This window comes from Dasypus novemcinctus, chromosome 27 (genome assembly GCF_030445035.2).
Source record: "Dasypus novemcinctus isolate mDasNov1 chromosome 27, mDasNov1.1.hap2, whole genome shotgun sequence".
Classification (NCBI taxonomy): domain Eukaryota; kingdom Metazoa; phylum Chordata; class Mammalia; order Cingulata; family Dasypodidae; genus Dasypus; species Dasypus novemcinctus.
In genome coordinates this window covers 30246149-30268783 of record NC_080699.1, presented here as the reverse complement: position 1 = coordinate 30268783, position 22635 = coordinate 30246149, and the positions used below count along the sequence as shown (strand labels likewise).

At 38.1% G+C, this 22635-nt stretch overlaps 1 protein-coding gene and 1 pseudogene across 1 annotated transcript; one reads left to right on the top strand and one right to left on the bottom strand.

Annotated features, from left to right (window-relative positions):
- Nucleotides 1-7772: 7772 nt before the first annotated feature.
- Nucleotides 7773-8706, top strand: LOC101417707 (olfactory receptor 10G7-like; annotated as a pseudogene).
- A 12529-nt stretch (nt 8707-21235) lies between these two features.
- LOC101417282 (olfactory receptor 10G9-like) lies at nt 21236-22180 on the bottom strand. Its single transcript, XM_004459552.3, has one exon. The coding sequence runs from the start codon at nt 22169-22171 to the stop codon at nt 21236-21238; it is 936 nt and encodes a 311-aa protein (XP_004459609.2). The 5' UTR covers nt 22172-22180.
- Between the last annotated feature and the right edge of the window lie 455 nt (nt 22181-22635).

Genomic DNA, 22635 nt, shown 5'->3' with positions numbered 1-22635 from the left:
ACCAATTCCATTGCTTGGTACCTAATAATAAGAACTTAAAACAAGGTAAAAAACTGATATATGTACACCAATATTCATAGCAGCATTATTCACTTTTGCCAAAAGTTAGAATCAACCCAAATGCCCATCAACAGATGAATGGATAAACAAAATGTGGTATATAAATACAATGAAATACTACTCAGCTGTAAGAAGAAATACAGTACTAGCATATGGGATAACATGGATGAATCTTGAGGACCTTATGTAGAGTGAAGCAAGCCAGGCATTGAAGGACAAATACTATATGACCTCTGTGATATAAATTAAGCAATTCAAGCTGTCTCACAGAGCTAGAGACTGCACAATAGACTTGCAGGAAAAGGGAGGGAGAAGAAGTTTATGAGCTGATGCCTACATAGGTGAAATCTATGGTAAAGTGGAGGTAAATATTTGTGCAGTAAAGGGATAAGACGGGAGCATAGGGATACTATCGGGGGGAACTTTGCAGGCTGGAGGGGGGCTAGGTTTGGGAGGATGCATCAGATGCTCCATGGAATTGGGGGGAGAGCTTGGAAGGAGTGGGTGAACATGGAAGTTTAGCAGGTACATGGTTGAAACTATAATGTTGAGAAAACATTTTAGAAAATATAATAAGGTAGTGTTAATGGTTTAAGGTGTTTGGGGGCTTCTGGCACAGGGTGCACCTGGGGTAGGCTTCTTTTAAAAAAATATATTTTTTCTTTCTTTCTTTCTCTCCCCTTCTCCACCCCCCCACCCCACCCCAGTTGTCTGTTCTCTGTGCCTATTTGCTGTGTTGTCTTCTTTGTCCACTTCTGTTGTCAGTGGCAAGCAGTCTGTGTTTCTTTTTGTTGTGTCATCTTGTTGTGTCAGCTTTCCTTGTCAGTGGCGCCATTCTTAGGTAGGCTGCACTTTCTTTCATGCTGGGTGGCTGTCCTTATGGGGCACACTCCTTGTGTGTGGCGCTCCCCTACACGGGGGACACCCCTGCATGGCATGGCACTCCTTGCGTGCATCAGCACTGAGCATGGGCCAGCTCCACGTGGGTCAAGAAGGCCCAGGGTTTGAACAGCAGACCTCCCACGTGGTAGGTGGATTCCCTAACCACTGGGCCAAGTCTGCTTCCTGGGGTAGATTTCTAGGGAGTGTGTGAGTGGTCCTTTTGTAATAATGTGTTATATCATTGATTGGAGACACATTCAATGAGTTGGAAAGTGTTGTACTCCCATCTGATGGAGGTCTGAAGTTCTCAAACAGAGGACAGGGTAACTCTCATTGGCATGGGTGACTCTCAATTGGGAGGACAGACTAGAGTGTCCAACCCTCAGCATTGTTGTAAGTCTCCATGAATCTTGTCCTTCAAGCAGTGAAGCTTGGTTTTCACTATAGGCCCTGATGGGAGGGAGAGAGAGGAATAGAATAGATGGAAGAGGGGATAACTGGGGGACAATGGAAGTGTTCCACAAGATCATACAATGATGGATAAAAGCCATATTAAATTTCACCAACAATTTATAAAAGTGTGTTGTCTAAAATGTAAAATGTAATGTAAACCATAATGTAATGGAAAATTTAGAAAAGCGTACAGTCTAAAATATAAAACATAATGTAAGCCATAGAGAACCATGATTAGTAGCTATGTTTGAATATCTGTACAATAGTTAGAGCAAAGAAAACATCCACATGTAAAAAGATCATTCCTGATAAAGAGGGAAAGGGTTTGATATTGGGTATATGGGAGTCCCCTATATAGTATATGTGACTTTACTGTGATCCAAAACTTTTTAGAAGACAAAATTAAAAATTAAAAGAAAAAGGATGTAGACACTGAGGAAGGAATGGAAGAGATTGCCTTGCTATTGAACATGCAGGTCAACACCTATTGCTGTGATGAAAGGCAAAATGTCAAAAACAAAGTTTTACGATACTTTTCTTTTTTTAATACCCCAATTTATTTTTCACCTTATTTTAGTTATTATTATGTATTCTACTTCTAATATTTCAGCCTGTCAATACTATTTAATTTTCCAACTAATTGAATTTGGCAATATATTAGGATTCATTTTTGAAGAAGTTTTCGATCACAGAGGGGTTCAACTATGGCAGGGGAGGAGCTCTGGTGTGGGGTGTCATTGATGGGGGACACATGGCCGGAGTGTTCTCCAGGGCATGTAATAGGATATATAGATATGTTTGGATGTTTGTTGGGTATTGTCATAGTGGAGAGAGTTACACATGACAACTGAGGGAGTGCTGAGTTCCCATCCTGGGGAGCTCTGCCACATTCCCCAATGTTATAGCAACACTACACCAAGTATAAGGACAAAGACCAGTGAAGAAGGATGATCCAGTGTTGGACCCTTGATACTAATGACTATGCTTATGAGCCCAAGTTCTTGAAATTTTAACTAGACCTCGAGCTGCAAGGTGTGTAGGAGTTATCTCCTAAGAGCCTCCATGTTGCTCAAATGTGGTCACTCTCTAAGCCAAACTCAACATGTAAATGCATTATCTTTCTCCCTTCGTGGGACATAACTCCCAGGAATGAGTCTCTCTGTCACCGAGGGATTACTACCATCACCAGATGATGATACAACTAGAAAAAGACATTGCATAAAAGAAGGAATGGTAAAGACAAATGAGTTTATATGGCTCAGAGACTTCAAAATGAGTCAGGATGTCATCAGAAGGGTCACACTTTGGCACGTCTCAGCAGGATCAAAGAGACAGCCAAAGTAGATACAACCACAGATACTGGTGCTCCTGAGGACTATGGAGATGCATAGGTTCTACGGTTATGATGGATAGCTCTGGAGTTCAGTGCCTTGTCAGTGGGCCCTACTTTGGAATTTGTGCTCCTGAGTGTGATAGAGTTGGACTCAGATGTGATCTCTCTACACATGCCTCTTCTGTCACTTTTATTGAAGCTGTGGTTGGTGCTGTGGTTGGTGTATGCTCAGGAGACTTGAATCTTTGGACTGTCTATGTGCCAGCTGGGCCCTGAACCTCAGCAGAGTTTCAGCACCTACTCTCTGGTTCGTTGGACTAACCCAGGTCAGCTAAGAGGGAGGTGAGGATGGTCAACCACCACACCAGAGAACCAAGATAGTCTACAACTGTAAGCAAGAGAATCCCATCCATCAGCCGTGTGGAATCTAAGCCCTCTCTCGATATACAGGTGGAGTGGACATCACCATCCCAGGGTCCTTAGGATGGAGGAATAAAATATGGATCAGAATGGACTTACTGGTATTCTACTATAGAATTATTGTGACTCTAGCAATAGAAGATCTGTACCCTTGATATGGAGACAGTGGCCATGGTAGTCGCTGAGGGCAGGGAGAGGGAAGAAGAGGTGTGATATGGGGGCATTTTCAGGACTTGGAGTTGGTCTGAAGGATGTTGCAGGGACAGATTCAGGACATTATATATCCTGCCATAACCCACTGAATGGACTGGGAGCGAGTGTAAAGTATAATCCATGCTGTGTAGCACTGCTCCAAAATGTACTCATCAAATTCAATGAATATACCACAATAATGAAAGAAGTTGTTGACATGGGAGGAGTGGGTCATTTGTTGAGTAGGGTATATGGGAACCTCATATTTTTTAATATAACATTTTGTGTGATCTATGCACCTACTAAAAAAAGATAAAAAATGAAAAAAATAAAATAAAAGCAAGTGGATGGAGCTCTATCCTTCTCTGGTCTTTATTAGGAAATCTACAAAAGTCACCAGAATGTTGGGTGGACTCAGCTCTGCTTCTTTCCTGAGCAAAGTACTAACAGTACAAAAATGCTGATGAGGTTGGCAGGGTTGGAATATTCATCACACAGAACCTCACCTGGTTTTATGAAATATGGCCTGAAAAGCTGGATCATTGTTAATTTAGCTCTTAAAGAAGATAAAACCAAGCAGCATCACTGGCTTCCTTGTAATGTAGAAGGTCACTGAACAAGTTATGCAGCACTCTTAAGAGATCTAAGTAGTCCCGAGGGAGACTAGATAGCTGGGTAACAAGAATGTTTTCTTTGCCAAATGCAAAAGATGGACACTTGATTTTGGAAAGAAGATCAAAATTAGTAGTTTTTAAAATTTTATACCTATACAACCCAACAGAATCAAATGGAAATTGACAGCTTTTATATAAGTTATATGAAAGAAGTTGTATAGATGTTTAAATTCACAAAATTAAAATCATGTATTCCATAAAGAGATTTTGAAATATATTAACTGGACCTACACTGCAAATAATTATTAAAATGGTTTCCAAGATAGCACTGTTATTTTATATGAATTACATAATATGTGCCTTATCCTATATTAATAAAACCAATGTGAGAAAATTGGACATTGTAATAGGCATAGGGGTGAGAGTATTTCTATTAGTATGTAAGGTCAGTGAAGTTACTGCTTATTCTACTCCAAGATGAAAAGTGCTTTGGACTTCTGCCACAGCACACCAATTTTTCTCTGTGTCTACATGGAACTCTTTCCTGACAACTAAAACACCTGTTAATTCTGGGGGGGGAAGCGTACTTTCCCTCTTGTTCGTTATATGAATTAGAACAGAAAAAAAAAAACAATCTTAAAAGGAATCTAAATATGTACTAAGGCAACATACAGGATTGAATGGACATGGACTGAAATCTTTGAGCAGGAGAAAAAAATCCCAGAACCAGGGAAGGGCAGGCAACACTCATTATGTTCTTTCTTTCATTTTCAGCATTCATTCTTGGCTAGGAACTTGCATAGTGTATCTGCTGAGCCCCAGAGGGAAGACGTTTAATTAGCAAGACATTTTATGTGGGAAGAGTAAAGCATGCATCATCCCCCCTGGAGCACAGGAGATGTAGAGTTCCTTGTATGGCTGGCCTTAATCACCAGAGGTAAACATTTATCAAAGAGACTATGAGACCCACCGGAGATTTCTCCCTTTGGGAATGAAAGCTATATTGTCTATCTTTGAATTTAGAGGAAAAACACCCTAAATCATTCCTGCATAAGAAATTTTCAAACCCAGAGTTATTTATTCTGAAAATTAATTTTGGTTGAATAAAATATATGCTCATTGATAAAGATGGGTCATCATACACAGAAATGACTAAAATAGGTGCATTTGGGGAAATTTTCTCAATTTTCATCATAATTTATCCCTCCTTATCCATGAGCAACTTAGGGCCAAGGGAGTATCTCCTGAGACAGCAAACCAATTTTAAGTTCTACTATTTAAAAAAAGCTTACTTCTTTTTTTTTTTAAGTCTCTTTTTTTTCAGTTTTTTTTATTGAAGTATATCATTCATATGGGAACACACATGAACAATAAGTGTATAGTAAAGATTGCAGACTTACAAAATAAACATATATAACATCACACAGGGGTCTCATACATCACCCCTCCACCAACTCTTTGCATTAGTGTGAAACATTTGTTGCAAACTATGCAAGAGCATTATCAAAATATTTCTACCAACTATAGTCCTTATCTTATATTTAGTGTATTTTTTCTCCAACCCATACTATTTTTTTTTATTTTATTTTTTTAATTATTTATTTTTAAAAATTACATTAAAAAAATATGAGGTCCCATTTAACCCCACTGCCCCCACCCTCCACTCCCCCCACAGCAACACTTGCTCCCATCATCGTGACACATCCATTGCACCTGGTAAGAACATCTCTGAGCATCACTGCACCCCATAGTCAATGATCTTCTATAGCTCATTCTTCTTGTGGTTTCATTATTGTAAGACAGGATCATCTGCTCATTACAGACTGAGTTTCTTTAACCCTTGAATTTTATCTTGCAATTCAAAAACCTACTTACTAATTCATAAGCAGTAACAATTGGCAAAAATATCATTTTTCTTTATTGTACACATTTTGGTATTTATGATCACTGTTAGTCCTTCTTTATTCTTGAACTTTAACTTTAGATCGCCTTAGTCATGCACTCGAAATACTATAAGACCACAAGTCAATAAAATGAATTCTCCATTAACCTTATGCAGAATTATGACTCCAAGTTGGAACAAGGGAAACATGCCATTATTCTCAGAGACTCAAAGGGGAAATGTGCTACTGATGTGATCCTGTAGGGCAGAAGCATCTTAGAAATTAATGAAGATATGCTCTCTTTATATCAGAGATGTCCAATTCTCCAATCAGAGTTTTCTTCATTTCTTCATTCCTATTTTTTAAATCTTTTTTTATAGATCACATAAAATGTTACTGTAAAAAAATATGAGGTTCCCATATACCCACACTCCCCACCCCACCCCCACTCCTCCCACATCAACCACCTCTTACATCAGTGTGGCACATTCATTGCATTTGATGAGTACATTTTGGAACAATACCACATAGTATGGATTATAGTTTACACTGTAGTTCACAATGTCCATTCATTGGGTTATGACAGGATATAAAATGTCCTGCAATATCATTCAGGACAACTCCAAGTCCCGAAAATGCCCCCATATCACACTTCTTCTTCCCTTTCCCTCCCCTCAACAACTCCCATGGCCACTGTCCCCACATCAAAGATACAGTTTCTTCCATTGCTAGAATCACAGTAATTCTATAGTAAAATACCAGCAAGAAGTAAGCAGAATTCAACTGCAAGCAGGGGAATCCCATCCCTCACCCATGTGGGATCTAAGCCCCCTCTTGATTTAGAGGTGGAGTGGACATCTGATCCCAGGCTCCTCAGGATGGATGAACAAAATATGGATTAGAGTAGACTTACTGGTATTCCTCATGCCTTTTTATTTCTTTTCTCTTTGAATATATAATGTGAGGGTCACCCAACTCACTCAAAAAGAGAAAAGGGAAAACTTCAAGTCTGAACTTGTGAACAATAAAAATCCCAGAAACAATTAAAAATTATTTCATACACCATATACTTCTCTATATTTAGAAGCACAATTTTGTTTGTTTTATAACAAATATAAATATCCAGTTCAAGGACTTCGAGATACAGTGTAATCCTCTTCAAGCAGTTTGAGTTTCCCTTGGGTGTCTGAAATTATACAGTGAGGGGATTTGATCATGGTTTTAAGGAAGGATGATTGCTGAAATTCTTTGATAAGGAAATGATAACAATTAGAATTAGAAATAAACATAGGAGAAAGGAGTGAAGAAAGTGATGGTTACTCTGCCCATTATTACATTAATTTGGTAGCAGATTTCAAGTATGACCAGGTAGTATGGTCCATCATGGTATAGAGGAATGGGAGCAGGTAACACTCAAGGATTGCTGGACCATTCCCAGAACCCAGCCAGGACAATTCTGCTGCTGAGGAAAGAGCTTTAGGAAGGTCATTTTTCTCGCAGCCATCCAGGCTGAAGATTTCTTTAGAAAATTGAATTTATTCTGGATAATTCTCTTGTGATCAAAAAGAAATTCTGTATGTTTGAAAGTGTCTGTGTGCATGTCTATTTGTGAGTTTGTCAGAGAGAAAATGGAAGATGCTTGAAAAAAGCCTTGCTGCCTTCTGCATATCATTTCTGACTCTACAGAAAAGAATTCAAAAATTTACTCCTTTTCTGTAGCTTGTTGCTTTTATTTTGTACTGTAATAAGGAAGCCACCATGCCTTTTCAAAGTCCCATGTTCATGCAAGGCCACTGTGTAAATCCTAAAAGACAATGTAACACTTGTGTTTGCCACCAAAGAAAAAGTGCCAGCACAATTCATATGAAGGATGTCCATTGTCAATGCTAGATTTGCTTTCTTATTTTGAGAGACAGAGTCCAGCTAGGGGAAGATATGAGAAACATGAGTCTCCTGAAAATGTTTGTCCTCATGGGCCTTCCCCACGACCCTTCACTGGACACCGCCCTCTTGGGCATCGTCCTGGTCTTCTACCTGCTCACTGTCGTGGGCAACCTCCTCATCCTGCTGGTCATCAGTGTGGATTCCCACCTCACTCCCCCATGTACTTCTTCCTGACCAACCTGTCCGTCATTGACATGTCAGTCTCCACTGTCACTGTGCTCAAAATGCTGATGACCTTCGCCTCCCCAGGAGGCAGGGCCATCTCCTTTTGCAGCTGCGTGGCCCAGCTCTATACCTTCCACCTCCTGGGGAGCACTGAGTGTTTCCTCTACACGGTCATGGCCTATGACCACTACCTGGCCATCAGCCACCTGCTCAGATACCCAAGCCTGATGAACGCGAGAAGTTGTGCCGCCCTGGCCTCCTGCACTTGGCTCATTGGCTCCCCGCACTCTGCTCTCCAGACGACCCTGACTTTCCGCCTGCCCCACTGTGGGCCCAACCAGATCCAGCATTACTTCTGCGATGCTCCGCCCATCCTCAAGCTGGCCTGTGCAGACACTTCGGCCAACGAGATGGTGATCTTTGTCAGCATCGGGTAGTGGCCTCGAGCTGCTTCCTCCTGATAGCGCTGTCCTATGTGTCCATTGTCTGCTCCATCCTGAAGATCCGCACCTCAGAGGGGAGATGCAGAGCCTTTCAGACCTGTGCTTCCCCCTGCATTGGGCTCCTGTGCTTCTTTGTTCCTTGTGCTTTCCTGTACTTGAGGCCAGGCTCCAAGGATGCTGTGGATGGGGTTGTGGCAGTTTTCTACACTGTACTGACACCTCTTCTGAACCCTGTTGTGTATACCCTGAGGAACAAGAAAGTGAAGAAAGCTCTGCTCAAGCTGAAAAGTGGATTAGTATTCACTCAGAGTAAATAGCCAAGAAAGGTCATATAAGACTAACCTTCTTTTATTTATAATCAAATTATGTCACCCACATGCACTTTGTACTTTTAAGGAGCTTTTCTATTATCCGATGTTATTTTTTAAAATATTATTAGGAAAGTTGTGGGCTTACAGAAACATCATTTATAAAATACAGAATTCCCATATACCACCCTATTATTAATATCTCATATTAGCATCAAACATTTGTTGCAATTGACAAAAGAACATTTTATAATTGAAATATTGACTATAGTCCATAGTTTACCTTGGGTTTCATAGTTTGTATTATACAGTCCTGTGGAATTTTTAAAAATTTATTCTAATAACATATAAACAGTCCAAAATTTCTCTTTTTAACCACATTCAAAGATATATTTCATGCTGTTTAATTATGTTCACAATTTCACACTACCATCACCACCATCCATTACCAAAATATTTCCATCTTCCCAAATAGAAACTTTGTACAATTTAAACATTAACACCCCATTTCCCATTCCCACCCTGGCTCCTGGTAACCTACATTCCAGTTTGTAACTCTATGAATATCCATATACTAATTGTTTAATATTCATAGATCATATAATATCTGTCCTTTTCTGTCTGCCTTCTTTCGCTCAACATGATGTCTTTAAGGTTCATCTATGTTGTCGCTTGTATCAGAACTTTATGCCTTTTTAAAGCCGAAAAAATATTCCAATATGTATCTATACCATATTTTGTTTATCTGTTTATAGATAGACGTACAAGTGATTGTTTCCATCTTTTGGCCATTGTGAACAATGCTGCTAGGAACATCAGTGTGTAAATAACCATTTGAGTCCCTGCTTTCAATTCGGCTGGGTACTACCTAGAAGTGGGATTGCTGGGTTACCTGGTAATTCTGTGCTTGGTAATCCTTTACTTAACTTTCTAAGGAACTGCAAACTCTTTTCCACAGCATTACATTTCCACTAACAATGATTGAGTGTTCCTTTTTCTCTACATCCTCTCCAACACTGGAAATTTTTGTTTTTATTTATCATCAAGTTAAATCGCCAACACGAATGGTATACTCTGAAGGAGAATTTCAGTTGCCCAATGTTAATTTTAATGGAAAAATTGAAGAAATTTTAATTTTTTCCTTCACAATTCCTATCAGAATCCTAATAAAACCATCTACAAAATAGTGAGAATCTAAGACAAAGGTGAATAGTCTAAACTATCTTTTTTTTAACTTTTTTTTAAAGATACATAAATTATACAAATATAAGAGGTTCCCATATACCCCACTCAACATACAACCCACTCCTCCCACATCAACATCTTTCATTGGTGTGGTGCATTCATTGCATTTGATGAGTACATTTTGGAGCATTGCTGCACATCATGGATTATAGTTTATGTTGTAGTTTACACTCTCTCCCAGTCCATTTAGTGGGTTATGGCAGGATATATAATGTCCTGCAACTGTCCTCCCAATATCATTGAGGACAACTCCAAGTCCCCAAAATACCTCAATATCACATTCTTTTTTCCCTCTTCCTGACTTCAGCAACTGCCATGGCCACTGCCTCCACATCAATGATGTAATTTCTTCCATTGCTAGAGTCACAATAATTATATAGAAGAATACCAGTAAGTCCACTCTAATCATATTTTATTACTCCATCCTGAGGACCCTGGGAGGCAATGTCCATTCCACCTCTAAACTGAGAGAAAGCTTAGATCCCACATGACTGATGGATGGAATTCTCCTGCCTGCAGCTGTGGACTTTCAGTTCACTGGTGTGGTGGTTGACCATCCTCACCTCCCTGTTAGCTGACCTGGGTAAGTCCAATGAACCAGAGAGTAGGTGTTGAAACTCTGCTGAGGCTCAGGGCCCAGCTGGCACATGGACAGTCCAGAGATTCAAGTCTCCTGAGCATACACCAATCCTAGCACCAACCACAGGTTCAGTAAAAGAGACAGAGTGGTAACATCTGAGTCCAAATCCATCACAATCAGGAGCACAAATTCCAAAGTAGGGCCCACTGACAAGGCACTGGACTCCAGAGTCAATTGTCATGACCATAAGACCTGGGTGTCTCTGTAGTCCTCTGGAGCACCCCTACCTGGCATTGTATCTTCTTTGGCTATCTCTGATATCCTGCTGAGATGTTGATTTACTTGATAGAACATAAAGGTTCAATATTGGACCCTTGACTATGCCTAAGAGTCTGCGTGCTTGAAATTTCAACTAGGACTAGAGCTGCAGGATACCTAAGAGTTACCTCCTGAGAGCGTCCATGTTGCTCAAATGTGACCACTCTCTAAGCAAAACTGAGCATGTAACTGCATTACCTTCCCCCCAGCTTGGGACAGAAAGTAAACTTCTGTGTCTTTATGGACTGTGTACACAGTTTTAGTCACTGGTATAACTATTTCTACTTTCCTTCTGTATTTATAGAGCTCCCCATTTCCAATTCTAAATGCAAAGCTCTTATTTCAGCAACCTTAAAATTATTTTTGGAAGTAAACAAGGGATAATAGTAGATATAAAAAGTAAGGAAATAGGGCAGCAGATTTGGCTCAAATGATAGAGTGTCTGCCTACCACATTGGACATCCAGGGTTCAAACCCAGGGCCATATGACCCATGTGGTGATCTGGCCCACATGCAGTGCTGATGCATGCAATGAATGCCATGCCACACTGGGGTATCTCCTGTGTAAGGGAGCCCCATGAGCAAGGAGTGCACGGCATAAGAAGAGGTGCTTCATGCGAAAACACAACCTGCCCAGGAGTGGCACCACACATGTGGAGAGCTGATGAATCAAGATGACACAACAAAAAAGAGACACAGATTCCTGGTGCTGCTGAGAAGGATAAAGTGGACACAGAAGAGCACACAGCAAATGGACACAGAGAGCAGGGGGAAGGGGAGAGAAATTTTTAAAAAAGTCTTAAAAACTAAGGAAATAACTTTAGAGACAAAAACATACAGTTGTAAGTTATTGAGGATATATTCCAATTTCAGAGCAAGGTCCTAGTGAGTACTTTCCATGTGATTGCACTGTGACTGGCTGTCATAACTTGTCCTTCACATATGTTTGACTTAAAGTATGATATGGACTTTGGACACCATCTAATACATAGCAGGATATCACTGGGGTTGATTGTTGGGGAGGTAAGGCTTGGGCCATGAACCTCACAGGCAGTCATCCAAATGTATTGGTATATTGAAAGTGTATATTAATTTCTCTAAAAGTATATGTTAAATTTAAATTCCAAATGTATCTTGTTAATGCAAAACTGACACCTATGTCTATTCTACCAGTAAGAAAAGAAAAAAAATAATAAGTCTTGTGCCAGAACTGAAAGGGATTCTCAGTCTCTGAGACTTGCAGCTGCTGCATTTCAGAGGTGCTTTAGCAAGAACCTCCCTTCTGTGCTACCTTGACATATGTTGTGCTAAGTGAGCTGTGAGCTATGCTGAGAATAAAATGATATTACCTGTGAAGGCATGACCTACACAAACTGCGAAACAATTGTCCATATAAGAGGTTAATTGTTGGTATTCATCCTTATGAACCAAACTAGTATGGGTCCATTATGTAAACCAAATCATTTTACAGGGGAGAAAGCTGAGACACAAGTAGACCAAACTTATTTTCCCATTGGGTTTATTTGAACTTTTCTAATTCCTTATAACATGTGATTATTTCATCTAAGTCACAATTAGACAAAATGTTATGGGACATGTTAAAAGACTCACAAAAAGTACAGACAAAGTCTGAAATCACAGAGTTTGTGGTCTGGTTGTAGAGAAAGACTAATTTAGCACTGTACATTGTGATAAATGTAATTGGTGGCCTAGGAGAGAGACATTATTTGTTTTAACCTGAAAATAGATTGGAAGATTCAAAATACTGTAAATATATGTATTTTTAAAACTTTGAAAATCTTCAATTTTTAAGAAAATCTACAGGGTAAATATTATTTTTCTGTTCCAATTTTTATTGAAATAATTATAGATTCCCATAAATTTGTAAGAAATAATACAGAGTGATCTCTTGTGTACCTTGGCTATTTTCTCACAATAGTAACATTTTGCAAAATTATGCTATATCACAGCCAGCATATTCACATTTTCATACAATCCATAGATCTTATTCAGACTTCCCCAATTTTACTTATATTCTTGTGTGTGTTTTCTGAGTGGAGGCAGGGTCAGCCTGTGAGTTGAATATATGTGTGTGTTTAGTTCCGTATAAATTTTAGCACTGGTGTAGGTTTATGTATCCAGCGTCAAAGTCAAGATACAAAACAGCTCTGCAACATAAGGACCTCTTTGTAATGCTTTATTTTTTTTTAAACTAATTTGAAAACCACTGCATAAACCTCTCAAGTATTAGATCAGCTAACTTTTGGAAAAATTTGTGGGTTTTTTGTTTTTGTTTTTATTTGGTTTACATGTTTTACACTCTCCTTTTTCGCTCTCAGGGAGAGTGGAATTTTACAACATGAATTTACTTATTTAGCCATTCAAAAAATAAATATGTGCTGAGTGACTATTGTTAGCTATAAATTGTGAGTGCAAAAAACAAACAAATACTGATCCTAATTTCAAGGAGCTTATCATTCCCATATAAAAGAAACATGGGAAAGGTACATAAGAAGAAGAATTATGAAAAATAGGAAAATAATTAATGAGTTTGTCTACAACACTAGGAAGAATAGGTTTAATCTTGCAAGTTTGGGAGGATTATTAATTGAATGACAAATTGTAGCAAATTGTATGAGAAGCTAAAGTTGATGGAGAAGTCAGGTATGCTTTAGAAAATTTAGGCAGTTGTGTTACAGCTCAGCAAAATAGAAAATGTCTTTGGGGTATGCTCTTGGGGTAGAATGTAAAGTCTAACTTTGGATATGTTTGGATTACATACCTGTGGAAGTTCAGGTAAAATTATTTGGGTGGCAGTGTAGCTTAGGCAATGAGGCAGCTCAGGCCTATGAAGTTAAGCAAGCAAGAAGACTTATCACTACATACTTGCTTTGTGCTAGCTGTTAAACATCTATTTTTTAAATATGGAGAAGGAAATTTCTCCTATTCAGTGAGCAGCAAAAAGAAGACCCAGATCAAGGAGAAGCCACCACTCTTCCTATATTTCCAAAGTAAGCCCAAGGACTGTAGTTTTCGGGAAATGTATTCAAATCTGTTATTGAATATTTTTTAAAGAATTATTTTTCACAATGTTACAAAGTTCTTTACAAAGAATGTAAATTTAAAGAGACCCAGAGATAATCCTTAGAAAAGAAGCTATTCCTCACTGGCATGGTCCTAGGAGAATTCCAAGGGACAACAGGACAGATACTATTGCTTTTCCTGTTCCCCAATGCTATAAAACCACCAGGAGGTGAGCAGTCAACACATCAAGGAGACATTTGAAGGGGTTAAATGGAAATGAGGTGCCAGAAGCACTAATTTTAATAAAAGAAGAAGAAAGTAGAAAATTGGGGTTGAAGGTGAACATAGCAGGCACAGAAGCATAGAAATTCTGTGCATAAGTAATGGGAAGGAAAGGTGCAGTGGATTTGTCTTATGAAGGAAAAGAAATTTTGTGTGCTGATTTTATTTATTACATTGAAAGAAGGTAAATAGTTTAAGAGGTAAGCTAGGAAGTAACTTAAGAGGTATATTTCTCAAGAAAAATTTGGGGACAGACTCAAAATATAAAATTATAGACTTAAATACTTGTTTTATACAATAAGACAGATTTAAATTCAATGATCTAAAGTGTTCTCTTAAGAAGTTAGAAAAGGAGAAAATTATACTCAAATTAAATAGAATGAAGGAAATAATAGAGTTATGAGCAGAACTCAGTAAAATAGAAAACAGCACAATAGATAAAGTGAAACTATACACTAGTTCTTTGGAGCAATCAATAAATTGATAAATTGCTATCAAGAATGATCAAGAAAATAAAAGCAAAGGCTACCAATGCCTGAAGTTACAGAATAATATTACAAGAGATATTACAGACATTGAATGGACATTAAAGGAATATTACAGAAAATTTTATACAAATAAAACTGACAATATAGATGAATAGACAAATGTATTGAAAGACACAAATTCAAAAAAAAATCAAGATGATAGAAAACATCTGAATAGCCATAGGGTAATTTTAAAATTGAGATAGCAATAAAAACCTTCCAAAAATGAATAAATAGGAACAAAAATCCCACAATCTAATGATTTTTCTCATGGGTTCTATCAAATATTTAAAGAATAAATAAAAGATGGCAGTCCCTCACAAAGTGTTTCAAGAAGATATAACAGAAAAAGTTAATACACAAAAAGACAGAACAGTATTACTCATGAAAAGTATAATAAATCAAGACCAATAATTCTTGGCCAAGAACAGCAAGGTTGGGTTTACATTCAAAAATTAAATAGATTTTATCATAGGAAGAGAAATGCCATATCATAAATGATATGCAGAAAAAAACATTAGTAAAATTTTAATATCTATTCTTGATAATATCCACAGAATATCAAAAAGAAAGTTCCTCAGGCTTTTTTTAACTTACAATAAACTGCACTCATTTTAATTATTCAATTCAATGTGTTTTGACAAATATATACCATACACAACCAAGACACACAATATTTCCATCACTTCCAAAAGCTTCCTTCCGCTCTTCACAGCCATTCCTAGTCTATTGCCAGCCCTAGACAATCACTGTTCTATCTTCTGTCACTGCAGATGGGTTTACATTTTCTAGAATTTCATATAAATGGAATCATAGAGGATGTACCCTTTGGTGTCTGGCTTCTTTCAATATAACGTTTCTGAAATTTATCCATATTGTGTTTATCAGTATTGTGTTCCTTTTGATTGCTGAGTAGTGCTTTATTTTTTCTTAATCTTTTCTTTAATTAAAGTTAAGAGATCACAAGGAATTTTACGTTAAAAAACATAAAAAAACAAAAACGTAAGAGGTTCCCATATATCCTACTCCTCACCCTCCACCCCATCATTTTTGTAAATTGTATTTTTTTGCAGATATATATATCACAAAAAAAATGTTACACTAAAAAATAAAAGAGGTTCCTGTATACCCCCCATCCCCCCCACCACACTCCTCCCACACCAAGGTCAAAGAGCAGTTTTTAACACTTGATCCAACATGTAGGCTAAGATATTCTGCTGGTCTGAGCTGACCCTTTTATTCAAGGTCTTTTTCTAGTTACATCATCAGCTGGTGCTTGGTAGTAATCCCTCAGCACCAGAGAGGCTCATTCCCAAGAGTCATGTCCCATGTTGGGGGGAAGGTAATACATTTACATGCTGAGTTTGGCTTAGAGAGTGGTCACGTTTGAGCAACATGGAGGCTCTCAGGAGGTAACTCTTAGGCACCCTACAGCTCTAGACCTAGTTCATATTTCAGCCACCTCCTAAGCACAGTCGTCATTATCAAGGGTTCATTATTGGACCATCCTTCCTTGTTGATCTTTGCCATTGCGCTTGGGGGATTATTGTTGTTCTATTGGGGAATGTGAAAGAGCTCCCCTGGGTGGGAACTCAGCACTCCCTCAGTTGATGTTTGTAACTGTAACTGCTGTAAAATACCCAATATACATCTTAACATATTTATGTTCCCTATATGCATGCCCTGGAGAACTTCCCCCCACTCAGGTGCCCCCCCCCATCAGTAACACCCCACACCAGAGTTTCTCCCCTGCCATAGATGAACCTTTCTGTGATCCAAAACTTCTTCAACAATGAATCCTAATATATTGCCAAATTCAATTAATAGGAAATTGAAATACAGTGATGGGTTTAAAGTTTAGAAATAGAATACATAGTAATTTAGAAATACTAAAATTAAGTAAAAATAAATTGGTGTATTAATAAAATGAAAAATATTATAAAGCTTTGTTTCTAATGTTTTGCCTTTCATCTCTGTAATAGGTGTTGCCCTGTATGTACAGTGGCAAGGCACTTTCATTTCTACCTCAGTGTCTACAGCCTTTCTCTTTTTTTTCCCTAATTTTTAAATTTGTCTTCAAAAAAAGTTTTAAATCATAGTAATTCAAAACCTACATCAAGAATCATACTTGGCGGCACTCTTGGCCTAGTGGTTAGGGCATCCGTCTACAACATGGGAGGTGTGCAGTTCAAACCCCAGGACTCCTTGACCCGTGTGGAGCTCGCCCATGCACAGTGCTGATGCGCTCAAGGAGTGCTGTGCCACCCAGGGGTGTCCCTCACGTAGAGGAGCCCCACCCGCAAGGAGTGCAGCTGGAAGGAGAGCCCCCCAGCACAAAAGAAAGTGCAGCCTGCCCAGGAATGGTGCCACACACATGGAGAGCTGACACAACAAGATGATGCAACAAAAAGAAACACAGATTCCCGTGCCGCTGACAACAACAGAAGCAGACAAAGAAGACGCAGCAAATAGACACAGAGAACAGACAACTGGGGAGTGGCAGGGAAGGGGAGAGAAATAAATAAATAAACCTTTTTCAAAAAAATTTTTAAAAAAAGAATCATAGTTAATAGATGCTTTCCCCTTAATGTCAGGAAAAAAGATAAGAGAATGTCCATTCTTACCATTTTTACTTAACATTGTAACTGAGGTTCCAGCCAATACAGTAATACAAGAAAAATAAATGAAAGACATGAAAATGGGAAGAAAATTCATTTGTATTTATTCATAACAGAAATATTCTTTAATGGAGAAAATCTTAAGGAAACTAAATAAAAGTTACTAGAACTAATAGATGAATTTAACGAAGTCATGGCATGCTAGATGTGTATTAAAAAATCAATTGTACTTCTCTATATTGTCTACAAATTAGAAAAGGGTATTAAAATATTTCCAATGGCAAAAAAAACCCCACAAAATGTTAAGGAATAAATTGAACATAATAAATGGAATATCTGTGCACTGCTAAAAACAAGAGATATATTGTGCCCTGAATTTTCCTCCCTTCATAATTAAAAAACTGAAAATACATATTGGTTTGGCTGGAAAATGTGAATTTGGGACCAATCCAACTTGATATTATTCATACTCTACCTATGGATTATTCCGAGTTGGAGCAGATATTTGTAATTTTACATCTAATTTTCTTTATCTTCATATGGAGAATCACTCCACTACCTAATATGACTCAGATGTCATGTGGGTTCCTGTAACACCTTATTTATACTTTCTGACATTCTAAAATCCATCAGTTTATTTGTGTTTCTCATTAGATTCTGAGTTCATGTAACACAAAACTGTCTTGAAGCTTGGTATCTTTCATGTCTGAGACAGAGTGTTCACTTAATTAAAATTGTTGAAGGAAATACTGCATTGATGAATTGAGAAATCAAGAGTGAACCGATGGATGAGTATAAGCATTAGAATCATTTAAAAAGTCACCTTGTTCATTAGTATTTGAGCCAGAATTTTCTAATTTAAGCTATTTATTTCTTTAAGGTAAGACCATTTCAACCTTTAGTTAATTCAGACACATTATGAAAATAACCATACAATATTTTAGAAATATAATAATAGGGGAATGACACTGTTAATAACGAGCCTTTGTGGATAATATCTCAATTCAATAATCCAGAGCTGCTATTTTGAGAAGAAAATCAAGAAAGTAGGTCAAAATGTGATACAATATGATAAAAGAGTTGCCCAGGTTTCATATTCATTTTGTTGAATGCAAGCATCAATTCTGATTTATTTTATTATTTTTAATTTTCTTCTTTGGAAAGAAGCACTGATAGATGCTCTAACATAATACTGATACCACAAGGTATTTACAAAATGAGGTTGTGTAATTAATAGTAGATAATGTGTGTAAATGATTCATTACTGAAGTACTAGAATTACTCATCTTTTTTCTATATTTTCCAGAGTTTTTACTAATGTTTCATGCCATCTTGTCTTCCTCTATTTATCTTTTCTCTTACCCCTTTTTCAATATTATGAAGAAGAAATATTCCAGGAAGGAGTTTGAGCAGACCCTTGGAAAGTCAGATCCATCTTTTTGGGGAACAGTGATGGTACATAAGGAAAGGGACAAATAATGGAGCTAGAGAGAGAAAAACAGATTTCATTTAGACATAGAGAATTTGATAAAATGCTTTTGCTCCAGGTGTGAGGATCTAGCAAACTAAAATTATTATGAGCTGTAACCATGGAGGTAGGAACTTCCTGGATAGAAAGGGAAGACATCTATGTAGATGTGACATTTTAAACTATGAGTGTGTATCAGAAGTTGGTTCCCTCAAAAGTAAGAAAACTTACTTTATGAATATGAAAAGGGCTCAGGAACCTAAAGAAGAAGAGTATAAAGAAAACAGACCACGATTCCTAAGGGTGGATTGCTATAATGCTGACAATATTTTTCCATTAGAAACCCACAGTTCATTATGGAGACATCAAGAAAGAGATAGGATGATGCAGTTTGATGAAATATGGAAGAGGGTCATGGGAGGGCCTCAGATTTAGAGTATAACTCAGGTGGAGGTAAAGGAGTGCATAAAGTGAATTAATAGTCTTTGGAAAAATATAATTTATTGAAATACTAAATTTGCTACAAGCATATAGAATATATGTAACTACACAAAACTCTGACTTATTTCAATGATTATTGATGTACATTAATCTCGCCCTTCTCCTCCGAAGGCATAGAAGTTTCCTTAAGTTTTAGCAATAGCAATGTAATATAGAGGTTAAAGACATGGGCTTTGGTATCAGATAGTTTGGGATTAAACCCTGACCATATTTCCTCTATCTGTGTGACTCTGGGTAAGTAAAATTACCATCCTCAGTTTTCTCATATCTTATAATAACAGTACCTGTCTTTTAAGAATAAGCCTGGTAAAGTGTCTCACAGATCACAAGGTTAATAAATATTTACTGCTTTAACAAGTGAATTATGATGGAATTATTGAGTTCAGTATGATTACAATGCTACATATATTTTATTTTAACTTCCTTGAAAATTAATAAATAAAAGGGAATAGCTAATTTACTGAGTAGTAAATCAGAGTAACATAATTACACTGTAAATAAAGATATTAATTATAACAGTAATCTATTATCAGTGATTTAAAAAGAGCTTAATTTATGCATTTAAAAATACTTCCTAAATGCTAGAGAATAACATAAATAAACTAGAAATGGGTAAATTTTCAGAATCAGGCTATCTGGCTTGTAGTCCCACATTTTACTAATAAACCTTTATTAAGAATTTACTATGAATCAGCATTACTCAATGCATCTTAACTTCTATTAACTCATTTAAGATCCACAATGGTATTTTGAGAAAGAATCTTTACAGATGTGGAAATTATGGTAGAGAGCACAAAATGCTTTCTAAATTATTTGAATCAACATTTGTTTCCTTTTGCATATAATTCTGGCATTTCATCCATTACATGTTTATATCCACAATGGGATAGGAAATTATGTAGTTTTTACGATAATATTGAGTAAGAGTTTAGTCTTTAGAGGTTTACCTTTATTAGGCTTTATTTTTTTATTGTGTAAAATAAACATGTTGAAATGCCATAATCACAAGCTAATTATATTTTCATTTTTCTTTATACTAAGTAGGAAATATCAGTGGCTCCAGTCCATAATGGTGGAATCCCTGCCTCATAGCAGATTGTACCTCATTGAATCTGAGTCCAAAATGCTAAGAGGATGAGAGAAGGAGCTGTCTACACTGCATGAGCAGCCACCAGCATCGATAGTAAATGGATCCCAAAAAGATCTTCTCTGAGCTGATGAATGGAATCTGGTCAAGTAGAAAGAAACTCAAGGTTTGAGTGTGTGATCGAGACTAAGGGTATCTGCTCTGAATTCAACTTCATCCTGATCCCATTCACCAATCCTAGGAAATATGCAAGGTGTTGTTTGTTCCCAGTTACTAAAGGATCATGTCAGTGTCAGAGCTGATCCAGGCGCTCCTGGCTAGAGAGATAAAAGATTGTTCAGAAGTTTAGAACTTTTTCAATGTGGAAGTATTAAGAGGACCAAGATGCCCTAGGGAAGAAGGTTTGCCACTTCGGGTCCTCAAACATATTTACATATATCCAAACACATAAAGAGTTGAGAAGCCAGTCACAAAGGTGAAACCTTGAGTAAGTAACCTCTGGCAAGAGTTGCTGTTCTTGTGCAGAATCCCCATGGTAGTAAATTACCAAGTTCATGTCCACAAGAAATAAACATAAAAGCATATTATCGATTTAAAGATATAAACAACTCAACCTTATACATCTAAGACACGAACAGATTTTTTAAAAATTTAAATAGAATAAACATTGCAGAGACATCAGTTGGTAGGTCAGAAAATAACCACGCTCAATGTAAATGAAAAAAAAATTGTGCTTTAAAATTCCTTGAATAATCTGTGAAATAACTATTCCTAAGTAAGTGTATTGTATAACATTTAACATGGAGCACTATATATATAATAAATTTCTGGTTGATGAATAAATTATTTTACTAATTGGGAATAAATTAGTATATCTACAGTCTGCTGTTATTTGCTCTGAAAACATGCAGCTTTCTCTTTAAGCTTCAACAGTGCTTTCTTCACTTCCTTATTCCTCAGGGTGTACACAACTGAGTTCAGAAGAGGTGTCAGTACAGCGTTGAAAACTGACACAGCCTCATCCACAGCATCCCTGGAGCCTGGCCTCAAGTACACGAAAGCACTGGGACCAAAGAAGCACAGGACCACAATGCAGTGGGAGGTGCAGGTCTGAAAGGCTCTGCGTCTCCCCTCTGAGGTGCGGATCTTCAGGATGGAGCGGACAATGGACACATAGGACAGCGCTATCAGGAGGAAGCAGCCCGAGGCCACGACCCCGATGTTGACAAAGATCACCATCTCATTGGCCGAGGTGTCTGCACAGGCCAGCTTGAGGATGGGCGGAGCGTCGCAGAAGTAATGCTGGATCTGGTTGGGCCCACAGTAGGGCAGGCGGAAAGTCAGGGTCGTCTGGAGAGCAGAGTGCAGGGAGCCAACGAACCAAACGCTGGCGGCCAGGGCGGCACACCTTCTCCCGCTCATCAGGGTTGGGTACCTGAGCGGGTGGCTGATGGCCAGGTAGCGGTCATAGGCCATGACTGTGTAGAGGAAACACTCGGTGCTCCCCAGGAAGTGGAAGGAATAGAGCTGGGCCGCGCAGCTGCGAAAGGAGATGGCCCCGCCTCCTGGGGAGGCGAAGGTCATCATCATTTTGGGCACAGTGACAGTGGAGAACCACATGTCAAGTAAGGACAGGTTGATCAGGAAGAAATACATGGGGGTGTGGAGGTGGGAATCCATGCTGATGACCAGCAGGATGAGGAGGTTGCCCACGACAGTGAGCAGGTAGATGACCAGGAAGATGCCCAAGAGGGCGGTGTCCAGTGAGGGGTCATGGGGAAGGCCCATGAGGACGAACATGGTCACACTGCTCATGTTCCTCATTTCTTCTCACCCTTGGTGTCTCTCCCTATGGGGATATAAATCACCCAACATTTAATTGCAAACTTAGAACCTATCATCTCCTTGGCAACCCCAACATCCTTGTAGATAATTCTAGGTTTAAACTGGACTGTACTTGTTAAAAAACCTTCTTTGGTAAAGCTGATGGAATAATTTTTGCTTTCATTCTCTCGCTCTCTCTTTCTCCTCTCCTCTCCTTCCCTCCTTTTGCTCCCTCTCTATTTCTCTAAGACACAAACACGCACTCTCTCTATAATGCACCCATGCAAAAGAGCACTTAGATATATGCAAAAGAAAGTAGTAGACACATAGTGCATTAGTTTTCTATTGCTGTGTAATAAATTACTATAAACTAAGTGACCTAAAACAAAGCATACCTATTATCTGACAGTGTCTGTAGGTCAGGCCAGCTGGGGCCTCTGCTGAGGACTTCACGAGGTCTCAGT

Excerpts from the sequence above, each read along its gene's own strand:
- LOC101417282 (XM_004459552.3), bottom strand. The coding sequence starts at position 22,171 with ATGAGGAACATGAGCAGTGTGACCATGTTCGTCCTCATGGGCCTTCCC.